The following is a 21,059-nucleotide window of genomic DNA, read 5'->3' on the forward strand; positions in this document are numbered from 1 at the left end:
TCGGTGAATGTTACGTCCTAACCGAAAAGACCCGGATGTAGCTTGTGTCTGCGTCATCGTTTCCGAACATCTCTGTTTCTGTCTGTCCAGACTTCCATGCATCTTCGGAGTTTTCAAAGTAAAACGGGGGGAGTAGCAATTACAAAATTCTCTGTTTTACCATCAGTTATCGACCAGAGTACATTAGACACCAGGCGTATCCATCGCAGAGTTGACAAAAACGTAGCAGGGTGGATGCTATGGATGCTAAATAGCTCTTGTGAGGTGTTTACCTTTTTTTCTTTATTTGTTGGAATGATAAGTAATTACATTTTAGGGGTTTATCATAAAAGTAAAGAGTGTTCTCCCAACACTTGTCCATCATTTTCTATGATTTTCTTCTCGGTCTGTCTTCTGAATTGTACTTGCTCAGATCAAATAAGCCTATTTACACATGTCTGGAGATAGGGATTGATTCCAGCCTACAGCTTGTTTGCTATTTCTAATCATGCATGTTTATGTGCAAGTTTGTGACAAAAAGCTTAACTGACAGCGCGACAGTTGATTTGCAGTTCTATTTTTTTCTCCCCACATCTGACTGTCATCCCATGAAAGTAGCATATCTGTTGGTGTCTTTGAGTGTCTCACGCTGAATGATAAATATGTACATCCAAACTGGGATTCAGTGCCAATTATGCATTGACAGAGATGTCACCACAAATGTAACATTTAAATTAAAATGATGGCATTCAGTTTCAAAACTGCCTTGTGCGGTGACATGTTGTATTATCTCCCCCCCCCGCCTTGTACGACAAGGCAAGAAACAACAACAATGAAAGAAGGAACTATCCCAAAGGTCAAATCAATAACTTGTTTCTCTGCGTTTTCTTGTTGGCACATCTACATGTCAGTCATTAAGCCTATTAATAGGCTTGTCAGAGCCAAAACATTTTTATTGTCATCTTGGAAAAGCTCACTGTACTCAACATACTCATTACCCTGCCGGCTTTCAAAGGCCCTGGAAGCCTTCCAGCGTCTAATGGTGTCGTAAGCTGCCCCGGAAACATACACGAGAGGTCAATGTTGGTAGAATATCGCTGCAGTTATATTGATTTACCTATGAAGATCGTACAAGAGCAATATAGTCGTATTATGTCGTGAATGGGAATGAAGCAATCTCTATTTCTCTCTACCCTACCAGGTTTGATATTTTAATTGGCAGGAAAACTTGTCTAATTATCACTTTTCTGTTCGCTCTCCATGCTGAGATTATGTAATTATCTCTCTGAAACATTGTGGAGCACTATTGCTTTGTGTTTGGGTGTGTGTGTGTTTGTGTGTGTGTGTGTGTGTGTCATTTCTGAGACGCCTCTGTACCTGACACTCAGCGAGCCACTTAATAATATGCTAGAAAGGCGGCTAATTATATCATAATAACTGCTTGATGAAAGCAGTAAGGCTGGCCGGTGAATGAATCACTGTGCTGTTAGTTAGAATGTGCAAGTTGTATCTTTGTCCCACGTCATTAGAGTTACGCTAAACAGGAAGTTCTTTAATTACTAACGTATTTATTCATCATGCCACAAGGATTTGGAGTCTTTGGGTTTGTTATCGTTATGCAAATCGCAGCTCGTTCGAAATGATGCGTTTCTCCGCAATGATATTTTCAACAAATTGAATCTCTTATCAAGTTAATTACTCCGTGTTTACAAGCGCCCCCTCCAAGCCAGGATATCCCAATTAAAGACTACACCTGTTCAATTTGTGGGGTTTGTATTTGCTACATGTGCCATTACACGTTCTCCTGCGGAGCACACGTTTATCACGGGGGGGGGGGGGGGTACAACCACCAGTTAGACCCCTGACTGGGCTCCCAGATTTTCACCCCGCCTCTGCAAACGTTCTGGTGCTCACCGGTGTCGTCTGTTTTTTGCCCGGATCCTTTACAGAGGAGGAGGCGGGAACGCAGCTGACAGCACCCATCCGTACGGCCCGGGGAGGGGGTAGATGGGTAATCTGACGGAGGGTGCGCCCAGGCAAAGCAGCAGCAGCAGCGTCAACAGCAGCCGTGGACTGCTTTCGAAACTTTTTAATTAGCACTAATTACCTTTGCAGGAAAATGTTGAGGCTTGAAAGGATTTGTGTCAGCAAGTGGGAGATCAAAGACGGTGGTGCTGTGCATTTTAATCTGAACACTGAGGGGTAATGGGGAGCTGTTTGTGTGTTGGAGAGGTGGAGGGGGGGGGTGGGGGGGAGGAGAAGGAGAAGTAGCATCCCAGGTGGTACTCGAGGCAGTCTACCTCTTGTAATGCTGTCAACCAATCACACCACGGGTCCTGTCACATTATGAGATTTTCCACTAATATGAAGGAATTAACTTTTGTTTAGTTTTTTTTTCTTCTACTTCTTCTAATTGTTGAATTGAATCACAGCTTTTTCCCTCCACTCGGTTCATTTTCTCCTTTATCTGTGTGTGTTCATTCCTCACTGTCAGCGTGTGCACACCCATGTGATTTGTCCGTGCGCGCGTGTGTGTGTGTGTGTGTGTGTGTGTGCGTCGCTTCATCAGACTGACAGGCATTTCATAGAGGTGGTTTTTAATGCATGCCTGGACATCACTGTGGCAGGGTCATCCATCAGACTTCAAGACAACATCGATCATTTGCCATGAAGAGAGCGCAGGGTAGTGATTATTTGCTATTAGGTGGATGCTGAGGCATACAAATGGCTGGCAGTTGACAGTTGAACTCACTCAAACGTAATGCAGGATGGCTCCCCCTCTCAGGGAGACGTTGACAGGCGCTGACCCTGAACACTGTAATGACAGCGTGTGTACAGTCAGACGGGGACTGAGGGATTCTTCCCCACTGATCACATGTAGGATTTAACGTTTTGTTGTTCATACGTTTGCATTAGTACACGAGTTAATTTCCAGTCGCACATTCTGTGTACATACATGATTTATTTGTGTCCTTTTTCTTCGTGACAAACTCATTGTTCAACATGAGGCACACTTATTGCGATATCCCTTGGCTGACTGACCCTGTCACTGTAATTTTACAGTATTATATACACTTAAAAAATGTGTGAGCTGTGTGCAGCATCCATGAAAGCGTGCGTGTGTGTGTGTGTGTGTGTGTGTGTGTGCGTGTGTGCGCGTGCGTGTGTGTGTGCGTGTGCGTGCTTGTTTGTGCTGCATTGACGTCCTCACTGACTGAGATGCCATCAGTGAATTGATTTCCAGCTCGCGCTCACTGAAGGAGGGGGGTGTTTGTCATGTGGATAGACAACTTATCTTTCAATACAAACACTCACAAGACGCATGGCTGTGCTCCGAGCCCGCTCCAGCCACTATGACGAGGGAGGTGTTGTATAGGAGCCCAGCCTCACACTGCTCTCCTCCCGCCCTCGTTTGAAGATGCATCTCACACTGCACAGTTTAGTGTCGTACATTGCAATCGGCTGTCGCTCTGTCGAGCCGTGCAACAAATCTCACCCGCTGAAACTTTTAAGAAAGAGACATCCACCTTTGAGCCGTGATCTCTCTATTTTCTCTCTTCACTGTAAAAGGGAAAGAGGCAACTCTTTCTCCCAGCTCTCGGTCGGGTCATCGTTGGAGCTTAGACTTCATCCCGGGCCCAACCGGGGTCAAGCAAGGCTTATGAGGTCGGACCTGACAGGAATGTCTGTCAAGTTCTTATCCCCTGGCCAGGGTTGATCCAGGGTCATTAATCAGACGGGCGGCGGAGATTCAAGGGGAAGCATGAGGCCAGGTGATGCTGACCTCAGTACAGTGGCTTTGATTTTATCTTGCCCTGGCTCTGTGTGGGTGTGTGGGTGTGTGGGGGGGATGTCAATTGACAGGATCAGTCCCCGTCTGATTCACAGTACTCTCAGCCCCTCTGCCAGCGCTAATGACATTGAGGGAGAATATTAACCTCACACACTCAGCAGGAATATCCACAGGGGTAGTCTATAAATCAGACGCCGCAGGATCCACAGCGGTATTATCATTCAAACACACAGGGGCCTAGCTTTAAATGCTCGACAGACGCGCCATGGAGTAGACACCTCCAACAATTGAATCTGCACTTGTGAAGTAATGAGCAGTGATATTTAACTTCTCCATCAACAAAGAACCTTCATAATTTTTATTTCACCGATTTTTTTCCTCTTGAGTGAATTTGGTCTATGCTCTCTTTAAAGATGTTTATTAAAGATTTTATTTTTAGCCAAAAAAATGATGTAACCGTGTGTAAAGTTCAATCTGACATGCCACTTCCAATTGACAGCTTTGTAGCCAGTGATGCTGTTACACACAGGCTATCGGGAGTGAGCACGGCGCAACACACAAAACAGATTAAGAGCGAACCTACATAAAGAGGAGATTTGCTGGCGGCACCGAACGTACTCTAATGATTTGCATTGCCATTAATAGTAATTTGCAGCTGCCTGGGAGGAGACGTGTAATCCCCTTCCCATGTGTGAATTGACATGCATTCAGGGAGGGAGTGTGTGTGTCCTGAACGTGTGATCTTTAAATGACTGCCACCTGAGGCCTGGCAATACAAGGGAGAGGAGTGCCACGCTGAGCAACGACTGTCTGCAAGGGAGGGGGGGGTGAGAAAAGAGAGGGCGAGCTGTGGGGGAGATAGAGACAGATAATGACAGTCTAATTCACCGTCGCCATCAGAGATGCATGTACGCAGACGTGTATAGGCCATAAACTGTAGCTGGAGGGGAGAGTGCTGGAACAGACCTGATCAGTGCTGCAGTGTGGAGGTGGTAGCGGGGGGGGGGGGGGGGGGGGGGTTGGTGGTGGGGGCTCGGAGGGTTGCAGGGCATTAATTTGCTTTACAGATAATGTCGTCTTATTTACGACGAGCTAATCCTGATAGTGTTTTGATGCTGTCATTTGCTATTTTTTTGATGTTTATTTGTGTATTTGTCAGAGGGTAAGAGTGATGAAATACAGCTGCGTTCACAAAGCGGCACATTTTTGTATTAATGGGTTATTTTTGATTTAGTATTGTTGTCAAACTGAATATCGGATATCGTACAGCACTTTTTTGCATCAGAGTTACGATTTTTTTTCTCTGATAAAACAAGATAAACATATGAGAGTTGAATCAATTTCTTAGGTGGGTGCTGTTGTGTGATTATAATTACTTGATATATAACTATGAATACTATTCAGCTGTTAGTCTTCAAATAAATGTAATTGTTTTGGAAACGGTTAAAATAACATCTACTAACTCACGTTGATTGTTTTGGACAACAAGAATATGGGGGATTTGGTAATATTTATAATTCAGTGAATTACGGATTAAGACTGAAGGGTATGTTGCTGTTCAAAGAGCCATCACAATATTTCTTCACTATTTCAAGCTGACTGGCTCTCCCAGCCTCCTTCCTCCCTCTGCAGCCGACCCGCCTCCGCTAACCTCTCTTATTAAGTTTATTAAAGCCAGTCCACACACTGGCTTTCTCAGGTCCAGATCCTTCTCCCCTTCATTACTGGGCCTTAGCCTGGCAGGCAATCTGAAGTGTGCTCTGAATAGTCCATTATGCACATATGAAGGCCATCACGGCCCCGGTATTGGTCAATTCATCAAACATTTATCTGTTGCCCTCTGAACGGGACGTCAGCGCGCCTGTCGCTCTGCCGCTCAGGCCCCCGGTTTAGAATAACAGCGCATTGCCTCCCTGCACCGCTGCGACCTCTGAGAGGGCATCAGGCCTTTAACTGTGATTACAGCTGCGGGGGCTCTCCAGCTTATCAAAGTGTTTGTGTGGGTTTTTATATATACGATGGTCTTAGAAACTTTTCTAGCATTTCAGTGGTCGCTGCAGGGATGTTACCTCTGTGATCACTATCGCCCTCTAAGAGAAAAAGAGAAGGCTCTGAGGTTGTTTTACATCGACGCTCAAATGCACAACTCAGACAAACTCCAAATCTGACCTGCTGTTTAAAAACAATTGCTAACTATGATTGATGTAGCTTCAAATGCAGCAGAGACTTCGTAGCCCATGTAAAAGAGCCAGGGCTGCCATTCTCATTTGCTGCCTGAGGATATCTGACATGGCACACGCACACACCATTGGCAGGAGTGACTGACATTTCAGCCAATACCGGTCGAGGGTTTTCTTCCCTCTGTTGTCAGCAGTGGTTTATCAATCACTGTGTCTGCATTAGTATCAGTGTATTGATCTGGCAGGACTGCTCTCTGGGTCGGTGTCTCCTCTCCAGTGTCCTTGTCTGCTTTCTCACATCCTCCCCCCCCGGCTTCCTGGGCCGAGCCCCTGCTCCCTCTGACCATACACTGGTACGTGCACCCTGTGTGTTCAGCAGGCAGGATGTTAGTGGGTAATAGGGGTTTCTGCACATGCATGTGCTCACACACGCTGATGCACACGGGGGCCGCGTGATGTATGATGGTGAGCTCACACGGGCTAAGTGGTAGTCAAAGTGTAAAGTCAGCCCCATGTGAAGTATTAGCTCTGACAATGAGGCTGATCATAATTATCTTAACAAGGAGAGGATTCATGGCCACACCTCGTTAAAGCCATCGCCTCGCTCCATCTCTGTCCGCCGCGCTCTTGTTAGTTAAAGGTTTATGCAGATACCATTTGATCTTGCGTTACTGTGATGACATCACATTTTTCTAAATATGTACAGTGACGTGATGCAGTGTGATGCGAGCGGGAATTATTTTCCGTCCTTTTTTTTTTTTTTTTTAAACAAAACAGATCCCAATTATTCAGTCTTTGCTAATGATATACGTGTTGTGCCTGTGTTACTAAATCACAGAGCACTGGGACCACAGTCAATTATGCTCATTAGTTTTGTTAAAAGCGAAAGCTGTTCGTTTTTTTTTCTAAGTGAAGTACTTTTACTGCACTGCTTAAACTTTGTTAGTTTTTCCAAGCCGCACATTAAAAACAAGAAAGCTTATAAAAAGTAATGAAACCGGCTCTGGAAATCTGCAGAGGGAGCACAGAGAGCTGGAGAGTATTAGAAGTTCAGTCCCTGCACTGTAGTTAATGCTGGATGGGACTCAGTGGCTCTCCCCTGGCTGTGAATTTAACTGATTAAATCAGCCGGTGCACGCAGCAGTGGTGACATGAAAACAACAATTAATAAGGCTCCCCCCTGTGCCATGCGGCTCCCTTTAACCGAGCAGCTAATAACATCACCCACAGGACTGCAGCCCATCATGCACAGGCGCACACGCAACTACACACACATACACACACACACACACACACACACAGGTGGCAATAATTAGTTAGCAAACCTCTGTTAACAACAAATAAAATAATGTTAATCCATTGTGGTACACATTCCTTCCCAACTGCACATTAACGTAGATTATACTTGAAGAATAATTGCGTGTTCTACCAAAATCCAGCCAGTAGTCTATTCAGTACTTGTATACACTTATACTTGTGTATTTTTCTACATTTTAATTTGGACAAGGCCCATGAAAGGGCATTCTTGTTTATGTTTTAACAAATCCAAGCAAACAACAGTAAATTCACACCACACTGGCATACAGAGTGTGCGGTGTTAAGTATATTGTTGCATAATGGGCCTTGCTTTAATAAATGTGAGGCACCGTGGGGAGAGAAAAAAGCAACAAGCAAACAGAGTAGGATTTCATAAAACTGGCACATCTCTCTATTCATCCATCTTGCCAGTGCATTCATCAAACCTGATAAGAGCTTGTCAGCCGGCGGCTCTGCAAGCACACCGGCTCGGTGCTGTTGTTAGCTGCTGCATGTGGGTATCAAGTATACGTGTGTGTGTGTGTGTGTGTGCGTTGGCAAAATGTTGACGTTTCTTTTGAAATGCGGCGGCTCGGTCGGCCTCGCCCGCACGTCAACAATGAATCGCTGATTTGTCGTTTCGCTTTGTAGTTCAAAGTTGCTGCCAGTGCACGTCCACTGCTCGCGCTCGAGGTGGAGTCCGGTGCTCGTCGGGCGTGAAGAAGAGAGAGAGAGAGAGAGAAACAGAACAGACAAGAAAACAGTTGGTCCGGCTCATTAAAAGTGATAAATGACGACTCAGTGACCAATTAGCTGGACAAGAAGATCAGATGGGAATGACGAGTATTTCGCAGCTGCTCATCGTCTTTGTAGCATTTTCTTTTTGCCAATCCGCAGCGTCTCCTCCACTGTTTGTTTTCCATCATTGCTCTCCATTTGCAGATTGTCATAATAAAGGTATTATATTTACATGGCTCTGAGTTCGTGTGTGTTATGACACAAGGCAGATCCAGCGAGGAGCAATAGTTCATGCGGCGGCTGTTCAGACCTCACTGTACCTGGAGTCTGTCAATTTGACACTGTTCACTGGAATTAAAGATAGTTAGTGTCAAGGTTATCTGCTTATTTAAACCTAGAGACACATTTATAGTGGATGGTTATCAACAGTACAGCTTGGAATATAACATTAATGTAATTAGAAATTGTTGTAAGCTGTGAGAAAGCAGTGAATGTGTTTGTGTCTGTGTGTGTGTGTGCGTGTGTGTGTGTGTGTGTCATATTCTGGAAGATTTAAATGTCAATAAAGTCACCTAGGACACTCAAACATGGCGTACTGACAGTGTGAAGGATTAGACAACACTCACACACACACACACACACACACACACACACCGCCTCTGTGCACCTTCTACAACTTGAACTTTACAGGGCCCTCACATTACTCTGCACACGGCCCTCCATCATTTTTATGCCCGTGTGAATGTGTATGTGTGGGAGAGAGACGGCGAGGGAAGGAGTTGAGATGACCCTTCACCCCTCCGAGCAGCATGTGTCATAAAACGCAGCGGAAGTGCCGTACTCCTTATTTCAAATAAATAAAGGAATACAGAAGCCGTTTGAAGTTAAAACCTCAACACTAACCCCTAACAAGCCACAGTTCCACACACACAAAAAAAAAAGTTTCCCTTTCCGTTCGATGTGTGATTGCGAGTGTATTCCGGTTCCTCTGTGAAAATGATGGATGACAAGTTAAATTTGTGTCTGGGGAGTGAAGGTGAACTGTGACAGAGTGATTTGTCTTGGGAATGGAGGGTTAGGGTCAGGCGAAACCGGGCGCCTCGAGCCACAAGACATTGACAAATTCATCCTGCCCGCCGCATTTCTGAAGCCCTTTGTTTTGAATCCTGGCTACTCACAAGTGACCCCCATCCCTCATCCTGCCAGCCGCTGAACGATGCCTCACCATGCCAGGGGAGCTCAGCACCACTAATTCTTGTCATTCACTTCCCTGACAGGCCCCCGGACCCTCACTCTCGCCTCTTGTATGAGAGAGGGAGGGAGGCTGAAATACTTATTCCTTGCACTGTAGCGGTCCGACCAGATGCAGAGCCGTAACAGTTTCCCCGTTGCCTTGTCATTGCAGGTCACTGGCGGGCCTCAAAGTGTTCACTGAGCTGGAAGAGCTGGTCGTCGACAACAATCTGCTTGGAAATGACCTGCGGTTGCCCGGGCTGCCCAACCTCCACACCCTGACACTCAATAAGAACCACATATCCTTTCAAACAAATCACTCAGGCCCCCTTTCCATTGGAATTAAGCAGACATAGATTACAGGCGTCAGCGTCGGAGTAAGGTTTGTTTCACTCGCATCGCAGTGTTGATACAGACTGCTTTTGTCTCTTTGGGAGCTGGCTTTGCAGGGAGCTCTGCGTGTGTGTGTGTGTGTGTGTGTGCATGTGTGTGTATATGTGCATCTCTGTGTGTGTGCGTGTTGCAAATAGAGAGCAGAAGAAGTTGGCTGTCACTGAGCTCCACACACACACACACACACACACACACACACACACACACACACACACACACACACACGACTAGTTTCTGAACCACAGGGACCTCTAGTGGAGTCAGACTTCAGAGTCAACGCAGCAGATGTGTGTTTTTTTTCTTATTTCAAAGAGAATAGATTGTGTTGGGTTGAAATTACATCCCGGGAATAAAACATGAACCAGAATAATGATGTCGCCCATTTGATAATATCAGTGGTTTCAAATTAAAAAAGGGGGGGAAATGTTGTCTGATCAATTTACGTCAGATGAATTGTGCTTCATCTACCTCGCCAAAATAAATGGAAAGGGTTATTTGATTTGTCACTAAACAATCGAGAGCAGGATCACATCATTGATTACAGCAGCCCTGTGTACACTGGTTGCCACCCAGTGTAAACACGCTAGAACCAGAGCCGGGCCCCAGCAGCCCCCCCCCCCCCCCCCCCCTCACTTGGACACGCAGGCACAGAGCGAGGCTGTTTGTGATCAGTCAGAAATGTGTGAACTTCCACTCCGAGCTTCAGAACAGGTTTAGCAATGTGTCCTGTTTTCCTCTGGTTATGCAGATCCTACTGGATAATGATGCTCACTCTCTCACACACACACACACACACAAATACACGCACACACACACTTCCAGAGTCAACATTAAAACCGGGGCTGCTTGAAGTGTGCGTCTGGGACTGTGAGCCGAGTTCGGTTGTGAAGTGGTCGGCACATGCTAATAGGCCAATTATGTACATCCTGTCGTGGCACAGTGCCATTTTAAAGCTGGAGCGCTGCATTAGCGCTGTTGTATTTTGACACTTTGGGGCTCAATTTTCCAAGCGAATGTATTAGTGATGAATGTGCCTGCTTAGGGGCTGTTTGTTTTTTTTCCACGTTTTTCGCAAAAAAGTTTTTCCACGGCACGGCTCTGGGAAGCACGGAGTGTTTGAACCACAGGGCATCCATCATTTTGTCACTGTTCTGCACCCGGCCACCTAGGAAATGAAAGAGATCGAGAGAAAGAGAGCGAGGGAGCAGCGGCAGCCAAATTGTGTCACTGCTATGTGCCAAAGCCGGCACCTTAAATTGCCCCTCTGTCTGCCCAGTCTCACAAAGCCAGTGACTAGCCCCTTTGAGCACCTCTGTAAATTTGACAGTGACGTGTTTTAGTGCGGACGGGCCCGGGAGGGGCCGCGCGGGTAGTAAATGCTAATGTAATTAACAGCGCTAGGTCCTTGACATCCGCCCTCTGACACCTGACTGATATCGAGGCCCTGCTGGAACACTTGGCTGATGTGACCCCGGCGCTGGAGTACCTAAGCCTGCTGGGGAATGAGGCCTGCCCCAACCAGCTGGTCAGCCCGGATAAGGACGAGGACGACTACCAGAGATACAGGTCAGTGGCCACACGTGAACTGGGGTGATGTCACACGTGAAGAAGGAGTAGAGAGAACTGGGTGGATAATGCTATGGGTGTGCATACAGTTTCAGTCCGACTCTTTTGACACTATTCGAAGTGATAGCTTTTTTGTAAGTAATGGATTTGGAAATGTTTTGTTTTTTTCAACATCCCGACCCCTGCATTTCACAAGCAGGCGGTGGATTCAACCACATCACTCTAAAAGCTTTGTCAACCGGCTCCTCTACACTCCAGTTTGCAAAATGGATTTCATGTGTGACTAGTCACCACCACAAATGAGTGTTTACTACTCTGCCCTGCCCGAGCACATGATGCATTAAACATCAAGCCAGGCCTTAAGCCATGCAATATGACCACCATTTGTCAGGGTCCTTTACATGAAATGCGATAAAAGGCGAACAGCATACGCTCTTTTGTCTGTTTTAGCCCTAAGTGCTTGTTTCTGACTCCGTGTTGCTTATTAATCATTTACCAACCCTGCCTTTCTTGAATAATCTTTATTCTCTCTTTTTTTGTCTCCCTTTCTCCCCCCCCCCCCCCCACCCTTACCCACGCTCCCTCCCTCTCTTCCCCCTCTCCCCCCTTCTTCCCCCCCTCCCCTCGCATGCTTATCTTACTGGTGAGAGGGAGCTGTTCTGTTTTGACTGACAGTGTCTACAGTCCTGTAATGTAATATTCATAATGTGTCACATAGTAAAACATCAATTTGAGCGTGATGCAGATTTCATGTCTGACAAGGTTAGGCCGTGTGCAGGTCGTGACAGCACTGGCCTTGGGCAATAAATACCCGGCCCGGTGCCTCGGGAGCTCTCGGCCTCTCAAGTGAAACACCCTGGTGCGTTGCATTGGTGCTGCAATTAGTGCAATGACATAGAAACGCAGCGTTAACTCACAGAGCATCGTGTCGTCTGCGGTGGAGGTTAAACGCTGTCCCGTTCTGAGCCGGGTTGTGCTAGCGCTCTGTGGCCGTTCGTGGTACTACAACAACGCGAGAGTTGAAATGTTCCGAGGTGTTACTGGTTGAGCGGCGGCGTGCTCGTAGGACACGGCCTCCTCTGAAAAGAATTTGTTTGAGAGACACAGATACCCTGAGACAATGTTTAAAGCTCAACCCGAGTCCTTTCTCTCTGCCTCTGTGATGTGAAAAGATAAACATATATTTTTAGGTGACAATTTAGCTTCTTGTCTCGAGCAGAGTTATCGGTTTGTCCAATCTCCTCGTGTGGCGGATCAAAGTGCTAGAGCCTGAGGTCCCTCATCCATCAGCTGCTCCCTGTGTTCACTCAACCTTTTTCCCCAAATGCCATAAAGGCAGCTGCATAATGATTACCCTCGGTGTCCAAAGCTTTTGTTTTCTTCTTTTGTTTTTTTTTTCCTTTCGTTTCTAAGTATAATCAATAATTGGTAACTCATTTTGTACTATAATCTTAGAAACGAATAGGCGCCTCAAGCTTCCTAATCAAACAACGTGCTCCTCAAGATGAATTTCTAAGAACATTCTTGGAACTATTACGTTTTCTAAGAATCCCCTCTCAGTTAAAACGAGATTCTGGTAAAGATAAAAGTTATTCACTGAGCACGACTATTAGGAACAGGAAGGACAACTTTTAAGAGTCTCAAAGAGTTTCTTAAACAAAGGAGAAAATGGTGTTAGTGAGTTATTTATTATAATAATTCACATGTACCACTTTTCTCACTTCCCTAGTCAGAACTCTGCCTGGATTTCGATTATTTGAGATAATCCAGTAAATCTAAAAGTGTTACTTCCCAGCAGCCACTCCAAGGAGAGCAAACATTACATTGATGTCAACACATGTTTAAAAAGAACATGCATGAATCTTTCTTGTCACCAGTCATCTGTACTACCCCCCCTACCCTCCTGCGCTCCCTTATCCTCCCTCTGCTGTGGGGTTGAATCATTAATATCCCTACTGGCTGACAGAGCCTTGTCATCCGCTCTGACCCTGTGATGGTGGGTTACCTATGGAGAATAACCTCACTGCATGTCTCCCAAGGGCATCTTCACATTTCATCATTGAAATGCCCTGAACAAAGTCCTTTTTACAAGGAGGCGGGCACAGGATGTGAACGGGTGCCTCTTATAAAATAAGTGCTCGTGCTCTCGTTGGAAAATAAGCTCCTAGTTGTGGAAAGAACCGTTTCATTTTTACCACTCCGTTCTAGGAAGAAGGAATTTGAGGTCTTAATGATATATTTAATGGTTTAATACTTTGTTTCCGTCTTGTTTAATGTTTTCTTTCAAATCATATCAGATGGATTACTTCTATAATTATCTCCACCGAGATTTCTCCACTTCCATGTCAGTCTGACCACATCCCCTCCTCATAATCCTCAGGTGTTGAAAACTTGACGGTCTCGTCTGTCCCCTTGTCCCACTGTCCTCTCTCACCCTCCACTTAGCTGCCGCGTGCATGTCCTCTCCGGCTCGGCCCTGACATGGCGGCTCCTCTCCAACCGCCTGCCTGTGAGAGGATCCGTTGTCATCTATGTATTCCAACCATTATCTTTTGACGTTTCTCTCCCTCCCATTGAAAGACAGTGTGCGTCTGAAAGCTCCGAGAGATATCTGTGATGCTGTCACAGTGACAGCTCTGGCAGGCAGGTTGCATCTCCTTTCGTGCTATTTATATGTCGCACTTATTCTTATCGGCTTTGAAGATCATTTACATACAAGGAAATATCACCATTAAGCCCGCGTGATCGTTAGCTCTCCATAAACACGGCTTCTTTTCAAGTCGTGTTGATTTACATATTAGGATTGCTGTCAGTTTGATTCGTTTACACGTTTCCTCAGATTCTCTGTTTGTCTCTTCGGCAAAAAACACGGCCTACAAGGCGACCTTTCATGAAGCGGCAGTGTGGTGCAGTCAAAGCTGAGCTGTTGTTCTCTTTCAGGTACTTTGTTCTGTACAAGCTGCCCCAGCTGAAGTTCCTGGACACGAGGAAAGTCACCCAGAAAGAGGTGATGGAGGCCCAGGCGAGAGGGTCGTTCATGAAAGTGGTCAAACCGAAGTCAGAAGCTGTAAGTAAGCTCTGTTTTTTTTTTTTTTTTTGAGTGTGTCTGTGTGTGCACTGTTTAAAGTTGTCGTCGCTCGGAAGTCCTGAGTGGATTTGTCACATTCATCCCTTCCTTCCCTCGTCTATTCTTATCCTTTATCCTCCCTTTCTTCCCGTGCATGCTTGACTGTCAGTCTCCCTTTGCAGAGGTCCTACCACTGTGGCCCTTTGTAAAGAGCCTTTCTTTGCCGTCGCTTTTGCGTGTGTGTATGTGTGTGTGTGTGTGTGTGTGTGTGTGTGTGTGTGTATGTGTGTGTGTGTGTGTGTGTGTGTGTTTGTGTGTGTGTGTGTGACCACGGCCTGACCTGATTCCGTATGCATGAGCCCAGATCAAAGACGACGGGCGGCTGTCCGGTCGCTGTTGTGTTGCCAAGTGTGACATGGCTGCCGATTGGAGTGACAGCTCACGTACACGCCGCTCACAATCGCTTAATTATCCCGAGCCCGTGCACTTATTCCTCCCTCTCTTGTTTTGGGCCACACGGACTAATTAGAGTTCGGGAGGTTCATAGATATACCCACTTCACCCCTTTTTCACCCCCTTTATTTCTTTCCCCCCCCAATACTCCTTCGATAATGCAATATAAAGGAACAGCTTTGGCCTAGGTTTGATTTCATGTAATTGTAAGGTCATGAAATATTTACTGTTTGGATTAGCTAGGCTCTGTCAGGTCAATGCCTCCGGGGCTGCGGCAGCGAGCCTGGGAGGGAACAACGGATCCAGAGCAGCACGAGCAAAGGGATCCGGTGACAAAATCAGAAGCATGTGAGTCCATGTCCGGGTTTAAAAGTGCACCAGGAAAACAAAATATTTATTGTTCGAGAGACAATCAGCGTTCGGTGTCACTTCCTGCTGAGCTTTGTTCCGGATTCTTCACGCGAGCGGCAAGTGAGGAAGCAAAAACATTGAAATAATTTAACCCCAGTCTGGCATGTTTGGTAGACGGAGAGAAAGTGGAATGAAAACACTGCTCATCCGCTTCATATGAGAAGAAACCGAGGAACTCTGCAATGCTTCCTGGCAGGGTGAAGTCACTTTATAGGATTTGATTTACATAGCTTGTCAGAGGAGAAGAAGTGTTTGCCTGCCGCAGATGAAAGGAGAGATAATCACTGATTCGTGCTGACACGACGTGTTTTTTGTGTCTTTGAACCTGTTGTGTATTATGCAAAGTAAAAAAAGGTTACAGCTTTTGATGAAAATGTGTCTTCCATTGCTCGCAGTACTCCGTGCCGCCCTCTCCTCGGCTCCTTCATTAGCGGAGTTTGGGTCCGTCTGCTCGATACACGGAGAGAGATCTCTCGCCCGGAGGTATCCCGTGTCGGGGGGGGGGCCCTGCGATGTCACCGCGCACAGCAGCGTTTCCGCAGCACTTGTTCTGAGTCAGATGAGATGTGATGTGTTCGACTATCACAGGCCCGATGAGCCATGAGTACCTCCCGGCTCTAATTGTCCACATCACACATGATTGTGAGCTGACCAATAGTGCGGGCCACCAATTAGCGGAGACGTCTGCGGCGGAACAGGAAAGCGCGCAGAGATTATGGCGTAATTAGATATTTGTGTTTGCTGCTATGTCTGGTACAGCGGGGGTGTTGCTCATAACACCGGCTCGTGGTGCAGTGTGTGCCGTTTGCTTCATTACAAAGGAACGGTAATTAGCTGTCCTACTGTCGCGTGTGCTCCCATTCGAGTCTCAATTAGACGGGAGGTGGAAATATACAGGGCCACAGACGTGTTTTGAAGATTTATTTACCAAACGACTTCACTCTGGATCTAACGTCTCCAGGCTTTCTCCTCCTCGTGCACTTATTTTTCCGCTGAGACCTCAAATGACAAATCTCCTTCCTACTGTAAACTGTAGATTAAATTCAAACCATAGCACCGACTGTGGCAGGGTTACGGTGATACATGCCCGTTCATGACAGCATAAATCTGGAGAGAGAGAGAGAGCTCCTCGATCAGACTGTTTCCATTGCCGGGTGAATGTATTGGAAAAGTTAATGCGGTGAACTTTGGAGACCTCTCTTGAGTCATATCGGAGTGGAGGGCGACCACAGTTTAAACTGGATTTCAGTCATGCCGTTAGGACATGGCACCGAGCGACACCACATGGTTCCGATAGAGCAGTTATGGTCCTTAGCACAAGCTGAGCACCATAACTTTTCATACATTCCCAATGTTTTCCGTGTTGCTTGAATCACAACCAGACAGTCACGCGCCGGCTGTTTTCAGGAAGAAGGACATACACACATATAGTCAGTCTATACACTGAGGATAATCTTGTCACCTATTTCAATTCTTTAATCGTCTCTGTCTTGTCCTTATGATGAAATGTTCATGGCACTAAAGCTGCTTTCAGACCGAACTCCGGATAATCTCCTGAAATTATCCCGAGGGGCAGTATGAGAGAACACATCTGTCCCCGCCTGTTGTTGCGGACACTCTCCATAGTTTCTCCTGCCAGTCCCCCCCCCCCCCTATAGTCCAGTATCCGGTTAATGTCCAAACGAGCCCACGTGAGAAAACAGCCGGGGATCCTCCAGACGATTCACTGCAACCACCTTGGCACGTTGATGCACTTTCTAAGGCGCGACAGACGTAAAACAAAAAAATTATACTAATAAATACAAAAATCTATGCTGCGCCGGCCTTTGCCTGAGCGCTCTGGGGATTTGTTGTGGACGTGACCGACCGCAGAATTCTTGCGAAAGGCAAACTCCGGAAAGTCTTCACCTAATTGTGCAGAGATTCTTCGGAGTTCATGTCAGAAAGGGCTCAAGTGGGTGACACTCTGCTGTCTATGACTTGGCTGCATGTTTTGGTGTTTGCCTCAAACAGTGAGGAGTGGATTGTTTAATGTGTGTGTGTGTGTTTTGGGAAGGGGGGGGGAATTGTCTCTGAGTGGAAAGGACAAGTAGTTGGACGGAACCGGAGGCTAAATAACAAAGACGAGAGCAGCGGAGGAGAAAAGAAAAAAAAAATATATAAATACCTGAAGTAAACAAAAAAAACACCACAGAGGGTACGATTGAAGTGTTTTCCCCCAAAAGCCACAACACTAAGCAGAGTCGGAGTGGAAAAGCCTTGAGCGGTATGTTGGGAAATTGGGCGTGTTGGAATGCTATAATGTGATAATTCTCTTTGAGGACTCGGAGGTCAGGGAGTGAAATGGCGTTAAACCACGTAGAGCCATCGGGACTGCGCTGGGGCTGCTTTCGGAAAAAAAATACATGTGGTAAGTTTTGGCCCCGGCCCCCGCCACCTCCTTCCCCCTCCGCCACGATCCCATATTATGCTGTCGAGCCCTTGGGTTAAACTGGCCGTGTCTATCAAAACACTGTGACAGTGCTTTCTGTTTTCAGATCCCGAGCGCTGCTAAAAGAAATAAAAAAAAAAACAGAGTGCGTAGCTAATTTAACGAGTAGAATAACATTTACTCCTTGCCACATGTTCAAGAGGGTTTCACAGTGAACGGAGTACGTCCACGGTCGCCCTCACTGAGCGCAGCCCGGGAGCTACGTCAGCCGGTATGAACCTTCCTCGGATGTCACTTAGATTTCGCCCCGGATGAAGTATTTGACTTGATTTTGCAGCACGAACACACGTTTATGGTTTTTCCCTCGGATCCGTCTGCGTGTAATGTAAAGCAGGCTGCATTGCAGGGTGGCTGGAGCCAGCTCCCGGGTCCCATGACTTCTCTCACACACACACACACAGAGGGTAACGGCTCGTCAGGGGAATTGACAGTGACAGAGCCAGGAAAGTCCTCAAGTGGATCTTTTCAGTTCAGTTTTTTCCCTCCCGAGACACTAACCTGTTTAACTCCATTTTTCACTGCGGTTCATTTGAAGTTTACACTCCGAAAGGGAGCGGGTCCAAATCCAAGATGGACTGCACGGTTTCAGACCCGTGATTGTGCATTATGTGTTGCATGATTGTGGCCCTTTTCCTTTCTCTCTGCAACTCAACTCTGGAAAATAAAGAGGAATCGGTGCCATAAGTCGGCCGCTCGGCTTCCTTTTCAAGTCTCGAGTGTACCCTGTAAAGTATGTTGCCACGTTCATCTGGGTGCTTGAGAGTTACGAGTTCCCCCGGAGCTCTCAAAAATAACAAACAGCATGCAATATAGCGCTTTGTGAATGTGCCTTCAGTGGGTTCGCTGAATCATTTTACTGAACAAATGTGTCCTCGGAGGAAACTCAAAGAATATGGTTCTCAACAGGGGAAGGAAATACAGCCCGACAGATTGCTGTGGAGGCAACTTTATCACCGGCGCACGCTCTCTGCTAGATTCTGCATCTGCGTCGGGCTGTAACACGTGCACAGCCCCGATTTGTCACCTTTCTTTCATGGCACATTCCTGAATCAATACGTACACAGTGGGTTGACTCGAGGACGGCTCTGCGGATCGAGTGGGAGCTGTGGGGCAAGAATGAAACCGCAGCGAGTGCCTGTCTGCTTTATGCTCAGACAAATAAACCCGCTGACAGATTGCGATGTGCTCGCGTTCCAATGAGGTTCTTTCCCCTCTTACATAACGTCTTGTTATCTGTTGATTGCATCATATGAGACGCGGCTGTTCTCCGTCTTTGAATGACGCCGTGTCCTGAGCGTTAAAACAGCTGTTTGTAATTGTTCAAACGTGTTTAGAAGGTGTGATGGATGAAGTACTCGTTGTGCCAGTGTCAGATATTTCCAGTGGAGAGCCACGTGTTCTCTCAGGTATGTGTGTGTGTGTGTGTGTCTGTGTCTGTGTGAGTCATGCAGGCCTCCGTGTGTGTGTGTGTGTGTGTGTTTGTCGGTAAACGGCTGCTGAAGTGTGAGTCGGTTCGGTGCTCCCACCAGCACATCAGGCCCAGTTCTGATTGCTCTGGCAGCTCTAACCGACCGGTCACACAGGGGTTAGAAGCCAGGAAAACAACAGCAATTAAGTGGGAGTGACTCACACTGTCCACATAAATCACCCGGGCCGTGCATATCATAAACACATTGTAAAACTTTAAAGCACAATTAATTGTAAGTAATAGTGCCAAGTTTGATTTATTGCCTCTTTCAAAGCCCCGGAGACACGGGGTGCGTGACCTGGGTGTCATGTCACTCTCACAAGCCAAAAATGATAGATGTATTATTATTATTATTATTTGGAGAGGGAGTGGGGGGGGGGGGGCATAAAAAGCAAGCTTGTTTTCGTAAGGGCTTTTATGAGACTGAGGCTGAAGTGGCGGGCGTTGCGCTAACTGATTTTCCTCCCTTCCTGCCGGCGTCCTGCACGGAGACGGAGACGAGGCGTTTGTTGTCTCGCCGTCTCTCGTGTGTTCAGCGCTGGAGTTTTAGGCCTGTCAAGAAAACAAGGCCAGGGCCGGCCGGCAATAATGACACGTCTCCCTTCTCCCATTTTTGATATAAAGTTTTCATCAACTCTGACGAATCGTGCAATCACTCGCGTAACTTTTCCTCCTTTTCATCTTGAAAATGTAAGCCTTTGTTAAGTTTTTTATGAGCGTCATAATATTGAGTGCCTGGGATTGGCAGGCTAAACAGCCCTTTCTGCTTTTTACACATAACGTTCCAACTAGATCCTTTATTTGCCTTTGCGACGGGCCAATTTTTTTTTTTTTTATTTCCAAGTTCCATTTAGACACTGAAAGCTACGGGGAAATAACACACTTCCTCCTTCTAGGATCATTGAACACATAATTCTTTGGACATATGTAAAGTCAATTCTGCACACGCAGGCCTGTAAAACTGAGCCTTCTTTCATTGCATGCCAATGTGTTGCACAACCCCCCCCCCCCCGCGCGATCCCCGCGCAGGCACTGCAGAATTACAGCCACTAAGGCATCCCTTCAATTACACTTCTTATCAAATGATGCTTTTAGCTATTACAGAGTGCAGGATCCCTGTGCGTTGGCCTATCAGTCCAATCAGAGCTAATCCTCCCTGTTGGTCTGTTTGGTGACAGGAAGATGCTGATAGTCTAACGAGAGACAGCTGGCTCGGTGTTTTCTGTTGCTCTGGGAAGAAAAAAACAAGAAGAGAGAGAAATCCGTCTCTCTTTCCCTTCCACCTCCTACCCCACTGGGTGTTCCCTCAGAATTGTGCCAAACTTTCAATCTCTCAAAGAGATCAGTTATTCCTCAGCCTGTCTCTTTTAGTTGATGTTGACAGCGCACATTAATCACTATTTCACCACCCAGCACTTATTCTTCACTTTGAAGTTGATTGTCACGTTGCACCCAGCGGAGGGCCGCCTTCGCTTTAAACCACGCTCCGATTTTTATCAGATAATTCAAGTCGAGTTGTTGTTGTTTATGACATGCAGATGTTGCCGTGCTATTAAGAGAAGTAAATGAGAGCCGGAGCCTCTAATCTGAGCTGGATGTGGTGGGTATGGTCCGTGCGGGAGTCACCATAGGGACCAAATTGAGAGTTTGAGTTAATTTGTGTGAGAGCGCAAATGTTTTTCCCGTTGAATATGCACAAACAGGGTGGCACCGGACTTCTCCCCCCCCCCCCCCCCCCCCATTGGGCTCATTGGGGCTTTATTCCATTAGACCAGTGGTGTCTGTTCTCCGGCCCCCGTGTTAATGGAGAGGGAGTCTTCTTTCTTTCAGGGCGTTGAACAGAGGACGGGGCACACGGAGCTGAAAGTCACTCCGCTGAAGTTTGTGCTTACACAGGCCTTCTTTGTGGTTTTTTAGAGCTTGTCAGACATGTCAAGCACAAGCTAGAAAAAGTATATTGTTTCCAGCCAACTTGGATTCCTCTCCCCCCT

At 46.6% G+C, this 21,059-nt stretch overlaps 1 protein-coding gene across 1 annotated transcript in view; it reads left to right on the forward strand.

Moving 5' to 3' along the window:
• lrmda (leucine rich melanocyte differentiation associated) overlaps positions 1-21,059 on the forward strand; it is a 195,399-nt gene that overhangs the window by 119,299 nt on the left and 55,041 nt on the right. Inside the window, exons 3-5 of the mRNA XM_062400902.1 lie at positions 9,392-9,518; positions 11,039-11,178; positions 14,119-14,245. Of these exons, the coding sequence (XP_062256886.1) occupies positions 9,392-9,518; positions 11,039-11,178; positions 14,119-14,245 (394 nt within the window). The remainder of the gene's footprint in view (positions 1-9,391; positions 9,519-11,038; positions 11,179-14,118; positions 14,246-21,059) is intronic.

The sequence above is a fragment of the Platichthys flesus genome, chromosome 12 (genome assembly GCF_949316205.1).
Source record: "Platichthys flesus chromosome 12, fPlaFle2.1, whole genome shotgun sequence".
Lineage (NCBI taxonomy): Eukaryota > Metazoa > Chordata > Actinopteri > Pleuronectiformes > Pleuronectidae > Platichthys > Platichthys flesus.